General features: G+C 35.4%; 1 protein-coding gene and 1 pseudogene across 1 annotated transcript; both read right to left on the reverse strand.

Moving 5' to 3' along the window:
* Nucleotides 1-4,672: 4,672 nt before the first annotated feature.
* LOC143529058 (membrin-11-like) lies at nt 4,673-6,533 on the reverse strand. Its single transcript, XM_077024938.1, has 4 exons — nt 6,261-6,533; nt 5,243-5,363; nt 4,992-5,141; nt 4,673-4,905 (listed from the first exon to the last, which is right to left on the reverse strand). Exons 1-4 carry the CDS (start codon nt 6,494-6,496, stop codon nt 4,744-4,746), a joined length of 669 nt encoding a protein of 222 aa, XP_076881053.1. The 5' UTR covers nt 6,497-6,533; the 3' UTR covers nt 4,673-4,743.
* A 3,313-nt stretch (nt 6,534-9,846) lies between these two features.
* Nucleotides 9,847-12,880, reverse strand: LOC143529059 (gibberellin 2-beta-dioxygenase 1-like; annotated as a pseudogene).
* Nucleotides 12,881-14,020: the final 1,140 nt, after the last annotated feature.

A 14,020-nucleotide genomic window follows, 5' to 3' on the forward strand; every position in this document is an offset into this window, starting at 1 on the left:
CTCTCACATATCACAGTCTACGCGCACGCGCACGCAACATCTGCGCATGGCGCATGACACAAAGTCTACGCGCACCATGCAACATCTGCGCGTGGCGCGGGACAAAATCTACGCGCACGCGCATGCAACATCTGCGCATGGCGCGGGACGTAAAGTCTACGCGCACGCGCATGCAACATCTGCGCGTGGCGCATAACACAAGCCAGAGCCTATGCGCACGCGCATGCAACATCTGCGCGCGTCGCATGACGCACAGTCTACGCGCACGCGCAAGCTCCATTATTATTATAGCTCGTAAGTCGCCTCACGCGCAAGCTTTATTATTCTCATAGCTCGTAAGCCGCAACTCGCGCAAGCTCCATTATTATTATAGCTCGTAAGTCGCCTCACGCGCAAGCTTTTATTATTCTCATAGCTCGTAAGCCGCAACTCGCGCAAGCTCCATTATTATTATAGCTCGTAAGTCGCCCCACGCGCAAGCTTCATTATTATTATAGCTCGTAAGCCGCAACTCGCGCAAGCTCCATTATTATTATAGCTCGTAAGTCGCCTCACGCGCAAGCTTTATTATTCTCATAGCTCGTAAGCCGCAACTCGCGCCAAGCTCCATTATTATTATAGCTCGTAAGTCGCCTCACGCGCAAGCTTTATTATTCTCATAGCTCGTAAGCCGCAACTCGCGCAAGCTCCATTATTATTCTCATAGCTCGTAAGCCGCAACTAGCGCAAGCTCCATTATTATTATAGCTCGTAAGTCGCCTCACGCGCAAGCTTTATTATTCTTATAGCTCATAAGTCGCCTCGCGCGCCAGCTTTATTACTCATAGCGCGTAAGTCGCCATGCGCGCAGGCTTCATTATTATTATAGCTCGTAAGTCGCCTCACGCGCAAGCTTTATTATTCTTATAGCTCATAAGTCGCCTCGCGCGCCAGCTTTATTACTCATGGCTCGTAAGTCGCCATGCGCGCAGGCTTTATTATTCTTATAGCTCGTAAGTCGCCTCGCGCGCAGTTTTTATTATTCTTATAGATCCGTAAGTCGCCTCGCGCGCAGGCTTTATTATTCTCAGATCCGTAAGTCGCCTCACGCGCAGGCTTTATTATTCTCATAACTCGTAAGCTGCCTCGCGCACAAGTTATGTTACATTATTATCGAGATGCGCGCTCCATCTTTTATCAGGCCTCGCGCCACTATGATGCGTGCTATATCTTATTTATGCCAGGGCACCATCATTATCACAAGGACCGCAACAAGTCACCATCATGAAGAAAACCTCCCAAAACTCAGACAATAAAGACAAGGCCGAAGAAAAGGGAAAAAACCGCCTCATGGCCTAACACACCTCATAAAGTCCAGCGCTCCACCTAGACGCTTGCGCGCCCAGGAGCAACGCTGGACTTGGGGGGCTTGTAGGGGTATGGTATTAAACCCGGTTTTACGACCCTAAATTTATTATGTTTGGCTTATTTTATTATATAGACTAATACAATGTTATTGGGCTGAGGGGTTTTGTGGAGGTAACCCTAACTGGGCTAGGCCCATTAGGGTATCATGATGGTGGCCATGAGGCTCTCTATATAAGGAGGTCTCCACCTCCTTATTAAGGGGTCATGCTCAATAAGAGTCACCACCATTTTTTTGTGTCTGTAAACAAGAGATCTTTGAGATTTCTTAGCAGTCACCTCCACACCCCCGAAAAACCATTGCAGGTCTCAAGCAACCGGAGAAGAAGTTCAAGACGTGGTTCGTTCATCTCGAAAATCCGTGGAAACATCGTCATGGATCAGGTCAGATTCATTTCATGCTTCGACACAAATAATTGTCTAGATATGTTGTAAGTTTGATCTGGAAAAGGTAGATGGACAACATGAGGATAGTCAACATCTTCAAAATTTTTAACCATATGAACTCTACCTGAAAGAAAGTTTGAAACAAATAGTTATTCGTTTGGATGACCTATATAATAACTAAATGGAAAAAAATCAAATATGCAATTGTTAACTTACTTATAGACATGATAGACATGAATGACTCTTTTCTTGATGTTGCACAATTCAAAGGGGCATCGTAAATACACTTTTCACATTTATAAATCCAAAGATTTTCCCCTTTCCTATAAAAATCACCATTGCATACTCTACATGTAGGGTCATATTTAGTTTCTTGTTCTTCTTTTGGGAAGGAATAACATAGAGTGAGTGGATGTGTATGGTGAAAGATATCATTAGTAGTCTGTTAGAATTAACAAACTTTTTGGTAGGAAAGCACGCTCATTGTGTATGGCAAAGTTAGAACATGCTACACATTGAAAAGATATCCCTTTATGTTCCTCCCCACAAGCATTACATAGACATAAACTGGGTTTGGAGATGAGAGGCACTAGTGGGTGTGGGTGGCTAGGGTGATGGATCCTTTTTTTGTCCGCTTCTACGCCACAACTTATATCAATGCGAAAATAACAAGGATAAGAACATATATACCTTACTCCAGGAGTCTCGTGTTCACTTTCACAAGAAAAGCATGTCCAATTGTGTCGATATTCTACATATGAAGCTTTTATGAGGGGAAGAGGATGTGAATGTGATGTGTGTCTTAATGTTGGTGGGACCTCTGCACAGAATTTATAAAGAGAGTAATTACATAAATGATGTACACATTTATATAGTACCTATAATACTCGTTGATTGGTGGTAGGTCGCACCGCTTGCATGGACACACAAACTCATGTTGTGCAACCACATTATTCTTTTCGTCCTCCTCTTCATCATAATCATCTTCCTCCTCTTCATCATAATCATCAGTGTCTTTTGCATCTTTATTCTTCACCTGCAAATCAATGAGCTTCAACGAATGCTCGTGTTCAAGTATCTTCATAATTATTATTTATATATCTCTTGCAGATAGAATGTTGGAGTCGTATGGTACTTATAACAAGGAAAAGCACATAATCTACTAAATCCTTTTTTTTTGTACATTTCTTTATCATTTGTTACTTATTCAAATAATAAATCACACAAAAGATCTCCCACCCCCCACCACCACACACACTCGCAAAAAGAAAGAAAAAAAGAAGAAAATATTGTACGTGATTTTCTTCATAAATTCCACTTGCTTGTTTATATAGAACCATGTTTTTTTTTTCCAGTCTAAACTGTTTTGTATAAGCAAAATTTGATATTTCAGTGATACTCATTAGTAGTCTTGTGGTTGGTAGCTTAGTGGTAGAGATAAAGTCTCTTAATTATCTAAAAGTCTTGAGTTCGAGTTTCATGAAGTTAAAGAAGTTTGCTATAAAATAATAATTATAATTGTCAATAATCTAAACAATGTGTGTATGAATTTAAATACACATAAATTCCTTAATAATAATCATCCATGGGCGTGTCCCAAATTCTTTCAAATATGTTATCTTTAACTTTCCATCCAATTTTATTTGCCTATATATCTATTGTAACTTATCTATTGAGAATCACCAAATTTTCTGTTTTACTCTTGTTGTTAATTTAAATTACAAGTTTCATAAGTATTAATATTACATTCTTTCTAAAGCTATTTATTTATTAGGAGTTCAACTGCTCAACAATTTAAAATTTACATTTATAACTTATAAAGAGTGTTTAAATTCCTTATTTTACCTCCTTATGACTTAAATAAGTCATAAGTTACAAAATTGTAACTTATGACTTATACACTCGTAATCAGAGGCAAAGTAAGAACATAAACGAACTTTGTGAGTGTTCGTCCCATAGTCATTTTGGAATATCTTAATGACTTCAACTACTCTCCCATATTTCAGGGGGTTACTATTCACCCCATAATCATTTTCGAATATGTTTTTTTTGTAAGTGTTTGTGAATGAAAGAAAAATAAATAACAATAAAAATTGAATAAAGAAATTTTTTTGTTGGAATAGTGATATATAATAGGAATAAGATGTGGAAGGTTTTGAAAAAATGAGAGATAAATTTAGAAGATGATGGTAAGTTGCTACGAATGCTCTTATAAACAAAAGTTGACTTCAGTTTGGTGTATAATTTCTCTGTTTCTAGCCTCAGCTAGAGTGGTTCTTAACTTCTTATAAAATCATTGCCGTACCAAAACCAGGATATTTTGTAATATAATCTAGTTTAATGCAATCGAAAGATATGATAATTACATTAAACGATAAACCTAGAACAGTCCTAAATCAATCCACTTCTATTTTTTATCATTCAAGTGTAGCGAAATTTCACTTTTGGTCATTACGGTAATGAATTTGAAAACATTAGAAAAGGAGAAAAAATAAAGCACGATAAAAAATGCACAAACAAAAGTAAATAAACTAGTTCGACTTGTTTAAGATTTGCACGGCTTGATTCGCAGTTAACTGAACCGTATATTTACTTTAAACTATTTTAATCAGTCTAGTCTAACAGGTCCAGCCAATCCAGCCGATTTGATTTATCGTTTTACAAAATCATAGTTGGCAGTTCGACCCTTACCTTTTCATCAAAACTAGTCAAATTAGCAAGTAGAAATACAAAATGATTTAGAATTAAAAGTATTAAAAACTCATCTATTAGCTTTTTACTTGAAATCAAATCATCAAAACCCTCTAAATCTCATTCATCCAATCACCTTCATTCAGTGATTGATGTTTTACCAAGCCACGTCAGCAAAGACAACAAATCCTCATAACGAATTCATGATGTCAATATTAACCCGCAATACAACAAAAGACTATTTCAACAATAAGAAAGGTATCATCGAACCCACCTCAAGAAAACAATTACTACCATCAGTGTAAGAATCATGCCTGCATATTTAATCCACTGATCAACTCGATTGCGCCTCTCAATGATCCTTAATACTGAATTCGATAGCCCGAGTGTGTTGAGTACATCCAATGCTTTCCTTTGAGCTCCCTACACAAAGGTAAACTAGAATGAAGAAACACAAACCTTACATATATAACTATGCTACAACTATTTGAATATTGAACTATAAAAACTTTTAAGCGTTCTCTTTGTTCAGAATATTTAGCAAGAATCGCGGTTCCAGTTGCAGTTGCTTCTTCCAACATTCTTGAAGAGTTGCGTGCAGACTCCATCGCTTGTGCCTCCTCATCAAAAATCCTCAAGATATGAGACGATTCACCATTCTGAACCAAAGTTTTTTCATAATTGCAATTAGTAATTCTGTAAATTTGAAATTAACTTAAGTGTTGACACAAAAATAAACTGAATTAGCAAATTTATATACAGTTCTTCCAAGCAATTCTGCCCTTTCTTGTGCTTCTTGCATCCTTCTTTGCTGCCTCTGCATATACCGATCTAAACTTTCTCTCAACGAATCAGCTTCTTCGGCTACTTGCTCCACTTTTCTGACAGATTTCATCATCTTATCAATATGTTGTCAAAGCTTAAATTGCAATAAAAAAGTATGATAGTTCATACCGGGTGTGCACGGTTCGCTTTGGGTTGGTTGTGGGCTAGAACCGAAACTTCGGTTTTTTAATTTATTGAAAACCGTTCGGTTTTGGTTCGGTTTCAGTTTTTTTGGTTTTGCCACTTGAGTTTGAAAATTTTGGGCAAAAAAAAAATGTCCCAAAATAATGAATTTGGGCCTAAATGATTTCGTTACTTAATACCAGATAAATATACATTTGGGCTAAAAATGTGTGACTTACATACTTATCAAATTCTAATTTATTAGTTAAATTAAAAGTAAAAATTGAAATCTATAAATTCAGTATGGTTTGGTTTTTTATTACATGAAAAAACAAAACCAAACCGTAAGTTTGGTTTTAAAAAATATAAAACCAAATCATCGGTCTTGGTTTCAGTTTCTCAGGTTTCGGACACGTGTTTTCGGCTTCATGCACACCCCTAGATTTCATAGTTGTCATCAATCTGTGTTTCAAACATATTCTTCCCTAGAGTGTAAATTTTAATTCGAAAGCCCTAATTCACAGTTCCTGTTCGTACCGAGTACATATTCCTGATCACCGCAACTGATTAACGTGGTTATATTTTGGCACAGATATCTAATTCACAGTTTCAAAGCCCTAATTTACACTTCCTCTACGTTCTGAGCACAAATTTTATGCAATTAGGGTTACAGATCACCACAATTAACCAAACAAGCTTAAATTATAACTCAAACATCTTATCCTATGCAATATCCTATACAAATTATGCTAACCTAACAGTCCTAACACAACGAATTCACGCTAATTTCGGCTAATTTTGCATTAGATTCAAACTCAATCAAAACGAACCTCTTCCACAGATCACGTTGAGGTTTTAAAGCGACCGAACGCCAGATCGCGTCCATCTCGGAACATAGGGTTTGGATTTGACCGATGTCTCGCCGGACGGAAACTGAGAGCTCCGGCGAGTCCACGGCAGCGGCCAGACGCTCCAGCCGTTCCAGATCATCTCTGGTTTTCAGTAGCAGCCGCCGTGATCGTTGATACAGGTCCGATAGCGTTGTTCCTCCGCCTTCAACCGCCATTGATGACGAACACGAAGCTTAAAAACTGATTAAGAGAGCTGAGAATATTATTATAGTTTGACCTTGATCTTTTTAATAAAGACAGTTTAGATCCTTATATTTTAGCCTTTGTTCCACTTTCGAGAGTTATTATATATATTAATAAGTAAAATTGTGTCAGTCACACAAAAACACTATTCATCAAATTAGCAAACCTCCGTGTGACGCGTGCTTTGGAGACTCATGGTTTTACACCGCCATTGTCTCAATCTATAGTCACACGTGCTTTGTAACTCTGGCTCTCTCTCTCCCTCTCTTCACGAAGTTTCAGCTGCCTCTATAATCACTTTTGTCACTAACGTTGGTTGCCGTTCGTGGATATCAAATATAAGTGTTGATAAAGACCCCCTTCTTCGTCGTACGTGCTTTTGCCTAGGGTTATGGATGGGGGTAGGACAAACCCTAATTGGTGAAGGCAAAGGCTGTGATTTTAACTACGGCGGTGAGAGTGGTTTGGATTCGGTGTTATACGACCTCCAGCGGAAGTGAACCACGACGACAATATCGGTGGTTTCCAGCTAATAAAGCCTATACTATAAAATTGGTTTAGGCGAAACTGATAATGAACTAAATACAGTCAATAATTAAGAGACCAACTGCCATATCCATTGTAGCCAATATCTTTTAACTAGGTCGTTTTGTACCAATTTGCTCAATTAGGTAAACTGCTTCCATAGAACTGTAATTAACAATATATGTTGAATTATATTATTTATTTGAATTTGTTTTCAAAGCTACTGTTTTGAATTTGTTCAACACTTTATTGTTCAAAGGTCAATGAACTTCCAACTTTTGTTATATTAATGCTCGGCTGTAACTTATGTGCTGATGTGCTCAAATAAGAATTTAGCATACACGCAAAGTAGCTCAATGCCTTAATTTAGTCTATAAAGTAACAGCATGCAAAAAAGAACATGTCTATAAAGTGATTATTATCTCATCTACAATCTTTTATACAAGCTAACAACACAAGCGCGTTCACACCGCCATATAGGATAACAACAAAATAAACTAGCAGCTCAAAACAGTCCTGTCTTTTCTGACTGTTATAGAAATGATTATATCTGTATGTTAAATTTCGTATATCACTAGCAATTGAAGCCTAAACCTAGTAACTAGGCATGTTTGTGAATTATGTTTAAGATGTGGTTATATAGTGTAGGTTGTACAATTTCATTAACTGATAAAGCTAACAACTGATAAGCACTGCTCTATTTGTTTTTTATGTGCAGTGCAAAAAGGTTAATCGATTTCTCTCGCAAACATGTGTATGAAATTTGCAATCGGAAGCTGGAAGTGGGTTGACATTTGCAATTGGATTCTGCAAGCAAGTTTGTGTTTGGTTGTCTTTTTTATATTTTGTCTTTCTTAGTGGTTTCTACAACCACTCTCTAACTAGCAACCGCCTACAAGGCCTGTGTATGTATGTATTCTTCTCCATACCTAATAAAACCTTAAGGAGTTTTTAATATGATACTTTACAAAAGTGTAGGATTAAATACTTTTATCTTTTTGTGGTTAGCACACCTCATAGCATTCTCATCCCATTCCACATCCCCATCTCTATAATTACACTAAAAAACACTACATTTCTCTCTTCTGTTCAATTAAATAATATTTTTTATACTTTTATCATTACAGTTTCCTCTCTCCTCTACCCATAACCAATCCAACAAATATTAAAAAATAAATAGGGGCAAACAATGTTCCTCAAATGTTTCCCCAAATTTACAAAAATCACTACATTTCTCTCTCCACCCTATAATTTACACTCACAATCACTCACAACTAGGGGTGTTCATCGGGTCAACCCGGTCGGGTTTCGGGTTAATCGGGTCGGGTTAGTCGGGTTTTCCTTAAAAAATATCTAACCCGCAACCCGACTCTATTAAGGTTCGGGTTAATCGGGTTCGGGTTATTCGGGTGTCGGGTTAACCTTGTTTCTTTATAGTTTTAAGTTATTTTTACTTATAGGTTGCAAAATTTCTAATTCCAATTTTCAATATTTTCTACAAGTAATTTTCTTATAATTATATATATATGCATGTTAATGAACCGAACGGACATGAACAAAGGTATGTCCGTGTTTTTTCATTTACTTTTAACGAACACGAACACCTAATCGAACATATATTTGTGTTCATGTCCGTTAGTTAAAAACTAAACATGTTCGATATAATATCTAAACGAATAGTTCACGAACATAATTAAACAAAGATAAACGAACATAAAGGAACATACACGTGCATACATTAACAAACACAAACATATAAACGAACATAAGTGAACGCATTTAAATAAACACAAACAAACATACAACATATTAAAGTAATATAATTTCTAAATGCAAATAATATTTAATAATTTTTTGTTAATATGTAAACGAGCATGAACGGACGTAAAGAAACTAAAATGAACGATCATAAACAAGCGTTCACGAACATAGATGAATGAGTGAAACATGTGTTCATGTCCATTTGTTTAGTTAAATGAACACAACATAAATGAACTTTCCACCACACGGTTCATGAACAAACAAAATAATTAACTTATCTATAAAGCTAACATTAGGGCCTTTATAGTGTTTATTTCACCTTTTATTTATTGTATTTAAAGTTGAGTATCATCACTAATCGGGTTATTCGGGTTAACCCGAAACCCGACTTTTTTCTAAAAATGAACCCGAAACCCGACCCGATTAACAATTCGGGTTAACCCGGATAACCCAATTAATACTTTTTGACCCTATTAACCCGACCCGAATTTGCTTATTCGGGTTAGGGTCGGATTGGGTTAATCGGGTTCGGGTATTTTGGACACCCCTACTCACAACCCCACCCCATAATTTACAAACTCCCCTCACATAATTATCGCGGATGGGATGTGAATGCTCTCAAGGCTCAAGTAAGAGGTACTTACGACGAAGTTAGGGGTGTTTTTCGGGTTTCGTGTTTTTCGAGTCGCACGTAATTTGGTTGTTTGATTACGATTGCTATTAGTAATAAACGGAAAACATAAATTAATAATAAGCAATAGACTTATAATTGTTAGAATGACAACAGTCGATTAGAGCTAGAATATACTAACAGTCGAATAACCTGTTAATAGTTTTCTCAAGACATGCGTCAAATATTCTTGTTGATAAGCTTGTAAGTTTATATTACTTATTATTTGTTTTGTATACGATTTTATAGTAGTCTATTTCTCAAAGAATAACGAGAATATCGTTATTACTAATTTTTTGTTATGTATTTTAATAAAAGGTGAACCAACTTCCTACATTACGTTTCTCGGACGAGTCAAATGAAATAATAAATAATCAAAGACTAAGACTTTAAGACATGATGATTTTTTTCATACAAAACAAGTCTATCATCAGATAATCTTGAGTTGAACGCGGATTTCTTGTACTCAAACCACGTGAACTCCTTATACAAACAGTCTTCTTCTCCTTGCATAAGTGATTGCATTGGTGCTATCTTCTCACTCACTGGTGGTCCACCAAAATATATCATTGACACCCTACTCTTTCTACCATTTGTCATCACCCTATGCTTCACACTCTTAAATCTTCCATTGGTCATCACCTACATGTTCAAAACAACCATTTTTTTTATAATTGACTCAATAATATAACCATTTATCATATAACCCACATGAAAAAAAATCAACTTGTGAAATCTCTTGCACATGAGAGGTAATTTATATTTAAACAATTAATGGATATTATAAAAATATTTTATTATAAACTAGGTGTGTCACATGCATAGTAAGCATTTGAATCCCTAATCCAACATCTTGTGTAACTGGTTAATGTGTTGCTAAACAAACATGAAACGTACGCCAACCTATTTAGGTACACCAATGCAGATCACTTATGATGGTAGCGGGCTAGCGGATGAACCGTATTACCAGCAACCTCCCTTTGAATCTCGTTTTGCTTTAGCACTAGTGATTATAACGGTGTACCTAATTGATATTATTGAATCTAAGCGGTAATGGTGTAGCAAATGACGGATCTAGAAATTTTACTAATTGGGACAAAAAGTTGGTAAAAAAGATTGTGTTTTTCATCTTTATTTAGAGTCCCACTTTGTTTAATAAGTACGGTAATTAATTAGTTATTGCATGTGATGGTCTGTTTAATAAGTACGGTAATTAATTAGTTATTGCAAGTGATGGTCATCTGGTAAGATTATTTGAATCAACAAAACTAAATTTGAAAACTGGTTTTTTCGTTTTACAAACCTTTCCATTAGCACGTAGCATAAAAGCAAATGTTGTGTGTTGAATAAAACAAGAATAATAAATGATTTTGACATTTAAATGCATTATAAAAATCGACATGAAATTCATGTCGCTAGTGCAAAAAATTGGATTGCAAAATTTGAGTTCAGCCCAAGTGATCGATGAACGAAACCATCTTTTGTTGAATTTAAAGTTAACGACTTGAGGATAAAATTAGGAACCCTGGTTTTGAATATAAATAAAAACAAATTATTTATTAATATTCTATATTTTCATCATTTATTTCATTATATAATTTTAATTAGTTGTAAGTCATTTTACTATTTATACCATGTTTCAATTAAATTGAACTAAATTATATAATTTTCATGTTTATAATTTTCATCATTTTTTATCACCTTATATAAAGTGTAAATATAGATAGTTATCGGTCACTTGGTGATAGTTTTCATTATTAAACTATCACCTAGTGACCGATAACGATCTATATTTACATTTTAACCAATAATAATCCTAACATTCACATTGTTGCCAAGATCAATCCCTGTAGCATAATGATCGTAGATTTTACACTCAGTTACATCTAATTTATTGTCAATTTCGCTAGCACATTTCTCAATTTCGTTCATAATCTTATTTGAAAGATTGAGTGAGAATCAAGTATAATTCTATGAAAATGATGCTACCGTGATTACTTTTGTCAACAAAAATAAAACTAATGACTATCATTAGTCAAAGTGTAAGTATAAATTATCATCAACTAATGTGATAGTTTGGATTACTAAAATCTAATTCTCTTGTTATTATTGTAATTGTTATTAAAACAATAATAATTATAATAATAATAATAATAATAGTAAAAAATTAAATATTATTATTATTATTATTAAGACTTTGATCATCGTTCAGAAAAAGTTTTCGTTACGATCAAAATTTGGAAGTTGAAAAGCTATGATTAAAATGGCAAAAACAAATATATCAAATCAAATTATTAAGTTGTGTCCTTGCCCTTTATGAATGATTGTTAAATATACTTTTCTAAAAAAATATTATTAAAACAAAAGGTATAAAAAGTGTCAATGTTGATTGATGTAAGTTTTAACCATATTGCTGGTGTCCATTTATTTATCACCTATTACTATAGTATGCCAACCAACAAATTCTATATGCCAAGACATCTATATCATGCATTGAACTTGTACGTTTTCAGTATTACCCAATACCTGCAAACAATCGCCCACAATGATGAAGAAAGATTTAAAATCAGGTGGAACCGACACCTAGCTTCCATCTCTCAACGAGATCTCAAGCCCGGATGTGCTGTTTGATCGCAAAGCGGATACAATTTGCGGGTCTGTGTGCTCTCCAAACCCGACCACTTTTTGGCCATTTGTTTCATTTTGAAGCTCTAGGCGCGGAGGGTAGTGGTTTATCCGGAAAAAAGAGTCGCTCCGTTCATCCTTTAATAGTTTACTAAACACGTTTCTTGGTTGTAGTTTCATTTCATCTGCCAATAATTCTAGAATTTCGCACGTCATTGCCTTCACTGATGTTACACATCATTCACAGCGTCCCTGTAATATAATATAATATAATATAATATAATGTAATATAATATAACGCGAAAACGGAGTTATAAACATCACATGCAAATTGTGGACGTAAAAGTAGGTTTAGAAGATGCATGCGTTTTAAAACATAATAAAAACTACGTATATAATCATAATTAATCTAGAGTTCTTACTGGAAATTTACGGGGTGTGTGGATTCGGGTTTTGCGTTGAGAAGAAGGTATTCTACCCAACTCGCATCCCCGTTTCTACCAATGTTTTTGTTTCCGTAACCAAACGGGTTGGGTGGCCCGAACTTTTCTTTAACAGAAGCAGAAGAACTGAAGAACTTAACAGCTTCTGACTCGAGTTTGTTTATAAACTTTGTAGGAACTTCATGATTAACAACCTTAAAGAATCCGAAATCTTGACATGCCTTAACAATGTGGTGTTGTGATTCAGGTTTTGATAGGTCAATGAGAGGGATATCTGGTTTTGATGATTTCATAAGAGACTGTTGGATCAAAGGTTCTGATGCAGCCACCATAGTTGAATCTTGATAAAGATTGAACTTTTGAAAGCAAATTAAATATTTGTTTTTTTTTTCTTTTTTTTTTGTATTCAAATTCAAGAATTGGGTTGAAGAATGAAGGGAGAAGATGGGTTTATTTGTAAAGCCATATACACAAACTTGATATCTCTCACTTGTGGCCAATTGATATATAGATTTTTTTTAATAGAGACTTAAGTTTGATTCTTACTTGTGTCACTTTAAATTAGAGGTGCATAAATCGGGTTTTTCTAATATACGGATCAGGTATGGAACCGTGTAATGAAAAAACGGGTATTAGCCATACACGGATCGGGTTCGGTTCGGGCATTGAACTTGGTATTCTAAAATCGAGTATTTGAATACTTTATTCCAGACATGGAAAAAAAACCCTATTTTCGGGCTATTTTCGAGTATAGATTGTGTTTTTTAAGAAGTTGGACTTTTTTGGGTAGTTTTCAGTATTTTTCGGGTAATTTCGAGTATAGATCGGGTATTTGAAACCACGGTTTTGTGTATTGGAAAAACCCGGTTCAGGGTATGGAACCGGTTCCAGTTTTCGGTTATTACCGGGTACAAATCGGGTCCGATTTCAGGTACAAGTTTTTGGTACGGAAATGCATACATCCGTACCCTACCCGTATAAAAAAACCGGTTCCGGATTTTTTCGGGTCCGGTTTCGGGTTCGCGCTTTTTGTGCTACTTTACTTTGGGTGAATATTGACAATGAAATATTTGAGTTACACCTTGCGAGGTTGTCAGTTTGAATCCCGAGCCCACCTTAGTTTTAGTCCTACCCTGTGTCACGTCAAAAAGCTATGCTCTTGTGGTGGCACAACAACTGTCAAGTGGTAGCTGGCGGGATGGTTTCCTAGGTGAACCTCCAAGCCAAACTCTGAAATCTGCGTAAATCCAATTAAAATTAAAGAATGTGATGATCTAACACAAAATAAACTTATTAAAAAAAATTATACAAACTTAATATGGCTATTGTTTTTTTTAGGAGAGAGAAAGGATGCCAAAAGTTAGCCCAAAATAGCAAACCAACGAGGAGCTAAAAAAGTAAAAAGAGAAGATGGTCAAATTTGGCTGTATCGTTTAGGACACAAATAGTTAAAACGAATATTAAATAATACT

This window comes from Bidens hawaiensis, unplaced genomic scaffold, assembly GCF_021521415.1.
Source record: "Bidens hawaiensis isolate Kalapana, Puna unplaced genomic scaffold, B.hawaiensis_p1.1 tig00008460_1, whole genome shotgun sequence".
Lineage (NCBI taxonomy): Eukaryota > Viridiplantae > Streptophyta > Magnoliopsida > Asterales > Asteraceae > Bidens > Bidens hawaiensis.